The sequence below is a fragment of the Leptinotarsa decemlineata genome, unplaced genomic scaffold (assembly GCF_025532065.1).
Source record: "Leptinotarsa decemlineata unplaced genomic scaffold, Ldec_3_MD MMD2_tig00026374_RagTag_RagTag, whole genome shotgun sequence".
NCBI lineage: Eukaryota > Metazoa > Arthropoda > Insecta > Coleoptera > Chrysomelidae > Leptinotarsa > Leptinotarsa decemlineata.
The window spans coordinates 4,534,166-4,541,388 of NW_027412710.1; the positions used below are offsets into that span (position 1 = coordinate 4,534,166).

At 37.7% G+C, this 7,223-nt stretch overlaps 1 protein-coding gene across 5 annotated transcripts in view; it reads right to left on the reverse strand.

The window, feature by feature from the left end:
* Positions 1-4,111, reverse strand: part of sky (GTPase-activating protein skywalker) — a 122,552-nt gene extending 118,441 nt beyond the window's left edge. For 2 of the 5 annotated variants that reach the window (XM_074185358.1, XM_074185361.1), the window contains exons 1-2: positions 3,489-3,983; positions 2,667-3,249 (exon numbers count right to left, since the gene is read on the reverse strand). In XM_074185358.1, the coding sequence (XP_074041459.1) occupies positions 2,667-3,177 (511 nt within the window). In that variant the 5' untranslated portion in view covers positions 3,178-3,249; positions 3,489-3,983. The other 3 variants (XM_074185359.1, XM_074185360.1, XM_074185362.1) reach the window with 3 other exon arrangements.
* Positions 4,112-7,223: the final 3,112 nt, after the last annotated feature.

The window sequence follows — 7,223 nt, forward strand, 5'->3', positions numbered from 1 at the left end:
GTCCCCTTTCGATTGATATGCCACTCCCCCTGGTGGGCGTTATCCCAAATACTAAAGTCCTGCCCAATCTCCTAGTTGAGAAACTTATCACATTGGTGTTAGAGGGACGCCACTAAATTGGCTCACATCGTATCTCGAAAATCGAAAACAAGTATTGATACTGGGTAGTGCAAAATCGGAAGAGAAAACTGTAAATGAAGGGGCACCGCAAGGATCGCTACTGGGTCCAGTACTGTTCACTATTTTTGTCAATGATATCACCTCAACATGCAAACAAGCGCACAAAATAATGTATGCAGACGACACAACTATGATAGTGAGAGAAAACAACTTAGCAAAAACAGGAGAAACTGCCAACACCTTTGCGAACCAATTTCACACATGGTGTACCAGTACGGGCTTGTGTGAGAACAGAGAAAAATCAAATTTTATCTCATTCATTCCAAAAAACATCAATAATACGTTCTGTTCCCTGATTAGAATTGATGGCAAAAGTATTGAACAGGTCACATCAACGAAGTTTCTAGGTATTACCTTGGACCATAAACTAAGCTGGGAAAACCATATCAACAGCTTATGTAATAAACTGAGTAAAAACTGCTTTGTACTAAGGCAATTGAAGAATACAGTGTCAATGGACGTGCTGTTATTGGTTTACTATGGTTTGATACAATCAAATATATCCTATGGGTTGATATTTTGGGGAGGGTCAACTCAAATAGAAAAAGTAACTCTACAGCAAAAGAAAATTATCAGATGCATAAAAGGGGTACATCAAAGAATATCATGCAAAAAAATATTTACTGAATTATCTATTCTAACTGTGCCATAATTGTACATATTTCAAACTATTTTAAACGTAAAAAAACAATTGGAAGTACTACCTACATATAGTGCTCACCATAACTATAATACACGTGCAGGGAATTTGCAGCAGCCGTTTTCGAGACTTGCCATTGGTCAATGCTCTCACATATACAAAGGCATCGTATTTTATAATCATTTCAAGAACAAATATGGCAGTGAAGAAAATTTCAATTGTTTTAAAACTTTTAAATCTCTTTTAAGTAAGTTCTCGCTGAGAAAAACATTCTATTCTGTGAAGGAATTTTTAAATGACTGAATATGACCTTTTTTAACAAATTTCAGCGTTGAAAGTAGGTTGTGTATGTAGAATAGTCTTATAAATAGGTATATATTCTGATTTTAGTTGACTAGTCTAATGAAGTAGTCACATTTGTGTACCAAATTATTTTGTAACATATGTTCTGCTTTTACAGACGATTAAATTCTATTCTATTCTATAAAATACATTTATGACACAAGTCAGAAAAACAAATTGGTACAAGGTACAATGTTTTCTATAAAATAAAATAAACAGTAAATTTGTAATAAGTTTACAAGGTGCATTATAACATATTCAAATTAAGTGTGGAGATTCGGCGAGCCTCTTCCTTCCGTCAAAAGTGTGTTTACTCGCATGTTCTAAATATTCTGAAGTGGAATAAAAACAGTGCTTTTTTTCAAATATTTTTATATAACTTTTTTAAAACAAAACATACAATTTAAAATCACAGGAGTTTTTTTGTGATTTCATCAGCCTGAAACGTTGAGGTCTAATAAAGTTGCTGTTACGTGTATCATGATTGTGTAAACTGGATTGCTTGGGAAACAAGGGGGCCCCTTTTGTGAATATCTCATAGGCTTGAGTAAACATACAAAGAAGGCAGACATAATTTCATGAGTGATGAATGATTCACGGCAAGAATCCCTAAAACCAATTCCAGCAAGAATTCTCAGAGCTCTTTTCTGTGATATAGTCACTAGAATTTCCCCAAAGTAGAATACCGTAAGAAATGTGAGACTGTATGAGAAAGCAAAATACTATTTTCAACGTTGTGAAATTTGTTATTGGTTTCAGCTGTCTAAGTAACCAATTTAGCCTATTGTCTAGAGTAAAATCCAATAATTTGACACACTGGAATTCAGGTAATGGCAGAGCAATAGGAACAATCATGTTTTTTGATTTTTCCTTATTCATCATGAGTTTGTTGACACTGAAGCAGTGCTCCGCTTTTTCTTGTATTTCCATAGACTTATCAACAAGAGCTGAATAATTCATAGAAGAGAGAATTTCAATTTAAAATTTGTGTGATACCAATTTTGATTCCTAGAATATATTGTTAACACTGCATCTCAGATTTCATGGAGAATTTTTAATTTTCTGGTATAATTTTTTTTGTTATTTCATTTTGTTATATTATAATTTTGTTATTCATTTTCTCAAACTGTAACTTAGTAATTATGAGGACCTACATTAATTTTTAATCTTACTTATTCAACCCTGTGAATGATTTTCAACTGTTGGGTAATAAAGACTATTATTATTATTATTATTATTATTAGGAATCACACGTTAAAAGGTAAGACCTCGTTAGTCCTTAGCTCGCACAAGTTTCTCAACTTCTGAGAGTAGTCGTTCGTATGGGGGCGACAGTTGATTAACAGAAAAACAGAAAACAGAAACAGATTTTAAACAGAAAAACAGATTATAATCAAATAATTATTTTCAATAAATATTTTCAAATCACTCAACCAAATCACTCATATTTCAAAGACAAAAAAAATTGTGATATTCGTAAATAATAAAAAAATCATAGACTCACCTGTCATAAAGTGAAGAAGAAGTGCACAAATAGGATAAATGGTTGGACTGTAAACAATATCTGGACAAGCATATCCTAACACTGACACAACACGATCGGTTATATTCCGCCCTTTGTGAGTCATATAATATGACTGACAATGTGATGGCTCCACAAAAGGGGGTAAGCTAATAGATTTATCCGGTAAATCAGTAGTTCCGAACACTTGATTGACCATGTCCCAATAAAATCCATCCATAAAATTGGATTTCCCGTTTTGATGCTGGGTACACAGTAGGTACCACAGCTCCTTGCGGATGGGGCTGTTCACAGGCCACGGGTTGTTCCGAAGAAGTTGTTTGACATCTTGTTTACGTCCCTGCTGAAGGAGGGCCCTCACGTCGTTAATTGTCTTGAGAGGTTTTGAGGAAGGACTTGAAGGTATGACTGTAATTCCGCTGTAATCCACAAGAGGAGTGAAAACATTAGAGCTGTCATCTACTTCTTCCAATACTGAAGGCATTATCAACATTCCTGATGGTCTGGCTGCAGCCCCTCCTGGAGAGGAGCCCACTATGTTAGATCTTGAAACATTTTTTTGTACCTGGAAAAAACAAATTCACATTAACACTAGTTTGCTTGAAGACAACGGCTTGGATGACATGCCACTCACAATAAATCTGACCTCTAGTACCAACAGTTTAATAACAACTTCAAAGTCGAAATTGATTTTAATAAGATAATCAGCAATTTAACTGGATGTAGGTACTTGTGAAGGTTGACAAAATTTAATAACACCCCCGTCTCATCACAATCCGAGATGAATTCCATATAAATACTTACATTTATTTGAGGTTTTAATAGTAGCCTGAAATACTTTTTTCTAATTGGAACATTGAGGGCTTTGTGTGAATTGTAAATATTACAATCGATAAGCTTGGTCGTCTTTCTCTTCCCGATCCGAAAACCGACCGTTCACGCACTTCACTAGGTTGTTTTTCGACAACTGTTCGCGAATTTCAAGCAAACGACCAACTTTACTTTGAAATAAACACAATAAATATAAACGGCAAGTCAATTAGAGTAAGCAATATAAATAGCTCGGTGTTTATGAAAATGTTTCTTGTCTTTGAAGGAATTTTTTCACACTTCAAGTCCTCAAGACTGAATCATTTATGGTTCAGGACGTTCAGTTGTGACAGCCAACAATAATAACTCTTGTCACTTTTCTCTTAACCTTTCAAAGTATTTGTGGGTTACGGGCGCTCGATAACAGCCACTCCCAATTACAAGCAACACTCCGTGCAACACTCTGTATGAACAATTTTATCAACAAATCAAACTCACGTGACTCTCAAACTCTCAAGTCACCCAATCTTTTGGTACTGCAGATCCTCCGATCATTCACTTAACTGGCTGAATGACCTAAAAATCCCGGGAAAATGTCAATAAAAATCATATTTTCAACAAAAATTTTGCCCCGAAGTATGCAACTCATCTTACAGCAGGAGTACTCTTTACGTGTTCCGTGTCTCGTAATTTGTTTTATGGTGGGATGTGATATGTGAATCAATATACTCTCCCTTCTCATTCTTTCATCAAGATTATTGAAGATAGATATAAAGGAGAGTAATCTTACGACGGCGTATTAGCGACAACGAAAAAATTTAAAAAATCTGTCAAGTGATTCTCTTTTTTAAATCTGACATTTACTACTTTACAAAATCTGTCAATTGAAATATTTAAAATCTGTCAGTGATTAAAATTTAGTTATGTTCCAAAATATTTGTTTCTTGACCGCTACTAACCAGAGTTTTATAAAGTTATTTAGAAATGGTCAGTTTGACGTCTGAAAGTTAAGTGTAAAAAAATCAATAAGTTTTAAAGCAGAACCCATGTATATTCACTGGGAGTATTAGGATCCAGATAGTTTCTGAATTTCCTGTTGGAGTTAACATAGGTATATAATTGTCGAGAATAACGTTAGAGGTTACCTCGGTGAGAATAACTGTCAATTATTTTTGACATTAGACGATTGTGTCAAATGTCCAGTGTGTCATTGATGAAAGCCAAGAGATAAAATTATTTTCGAAGAGGAAACTAGAACTAGTACACTGTAACCATATTGTTTTCAAGTAATTAATATTATTTAAATTGAAAGGAGAATATTTTCAGGAGAGATTGATTTCTGGGAAAGGTTTTGGCTGCCTATACTCCATTTTTATACAAGAAATGTGAAAATATTTCAAAGAAAGGAAGGAAGCAGTTAATTTCAGAATGAACTCTTTACAAAGAAGTGTAGATCATGCAAAAAAGTAACTTTCAGACACAAACTGGAAGAAAAAGACCTTACACAAGCAATTATTTCCATATGGGGTCCTCCAACAGTGACTTCCGAACCTTGACAATTGACAACGGCCATCTTGTTGAAACTACATCTGTCAAATTAGTTGTCATTTATTCAGTCTGGTTTGCTATATCACCATGCACGGATATAGCAATCAACAAAACGTGCAAATAATAAAATTGTTTTATCAAAATGGGTGTTCCATTCGGGCAACGTACCGCACGCTTCACCCATTTAGTTCAGTAAACGATCGATCAACATCCGTACGTCAACTAAACGCAAGATCTGTCAAAAACATCGCCCCTATCTGTGAGAGTGTGCAGGAGAATCCGTGGTAGTCGATTTCGCGTCGCTCACAAGAACTCGACTTTTCACAGACCACAACTTGGCGAATTTTGCGTCGTGACTTGGGCCAGGTAAACGACCATAGATAACGACGTGTGTTTTCTGTATGGCCTCTGAAGCATTTGGCATTTTTTCATCGAAAAATCATTTTCAGAGACGTATGCACAAACAAAATTGTCGAATTCGGGACGATACCAATCCACATGAGATCCAAGAGCGTCCAATGCATCCCTAAAAAGTCATCAGTCCATATTTCTTTGAGAATGAATGTTAGCCAGGCTATCACTGTCAACGGCGATGATTACCAACTTGTTTCTGTCCTGAATTGGATGATCTGGACACACCACACAGTTCATGCCACATCGGATATTCACAGATGGATAAAAAACACCTTCAGGTTCTGTTGCAGGTATTTTCAGTCTCAGACCCACGACCTGCCTAGGGAATTATACAACTGACTCCCTTGCAAAGTAGGGTGCTACAAGCAGCTTCATTGTATCAGAACCTGTCATTGGCATCGTTTCGGGCTGTAGGCTTTGCCAAACAAACATTGAACACCTGCTTGGCAAAAAGATTTATTAACTTCTGGCAAAATCTTCCAGGATTGACTCACTCCAAGTGTGTTCGCTGAATGGGACCTGAAAGAGTTGGCAATTGACTCTAATTTTTATTGAAAAATCATCTTTAGCGACGAGGCCCATTTCTGTCCTGAATTGGATTATCTGGACATCAAAGACATGTGGTTTCAACAGGACGCGCACGGTCATTTCTCGTGGAGGTGATGTGAACTGGCCACCGAGATCGTGCGATTTGACCCCGTTAGACTTTTTCTTGTGGGGTTTTCTTAGGTCGCAGGTGTATGCGAATAAACCACAAACCACAGCGGTCCTCAAAACCATCGGTCCATAGAAAATTGGACGTTTCGGATACGCTCCATGCAGAGAAGCCGGTCATTCCAAATTACAGATTCTTTCATAGATAACGTTTTGGACGTGGTGGAGGAGGAGTTGGCATCTTTGTTAACTGATCCCTTCAGTGTGTGTGACAGTGTCCGATTACACGGAACTAAGGCCGTGGGGGTCGAATTTTGACTGAGCAAGGGTTGTCACAGAATAATCTCGGTTTATAACCCTCCGAACAATCATTAGCTCCCAGAATCACTGGAAGAACTGCTGATGGGAAGCAACATTTCGACATTTGCTGCTGGTGACTTCAACGCCAAGTACAGACTGTGGAGCAGAGTCATAAATCGAAATGGCCAAACGCTCTATGCGCATGTTGAGAGACATGAATATCTTGTGCTGGGTCCGGATGAACCTACGTACTATCGCGGGCAGACTAGGCCTGACGTACTAGACATCGCGCTTCTCAGAAACGTCTCTCTGATTAGCGAAATTTACGTGCTGTCGGAATTGGATTCTGATACCAGTTATTCTGGTACTGGGCGATGATCATCCTCCTCTTGATTATCGTATGAGATCTTCGACTGATTGGGATATCTTCACAACCCAGTTCGGAGAGATGCGCGCCCCTCCTGAGGCACTTCCCTCTCTCGACAAACTCGACGCGGCCTTGATACGAGAGAGAAATCGCTAGAGAAGGCTCTATCAACGAACCCTTTTCCCAGGAGATGAAATTGCGGCAAGTAGGATGGCCAATCAAGTCAAACAGGCCATCATTGATTCCTGAAACGAAAGGTGGGAGGATCTCTTGGATTCCTTTGAGCCTGATGATGACAAGCTTTGGCGAGTCACCCTTCAGGTACAAGGGTGAGGGAGCTAGGCTCCAATCTGATTGAACTGAGGATAAGCTTGGTCAGAGAAGCCACGGCGAATATTTGGACGATGTTATATTCCACACATAATGGCATCAATAGGCCTTTCAAA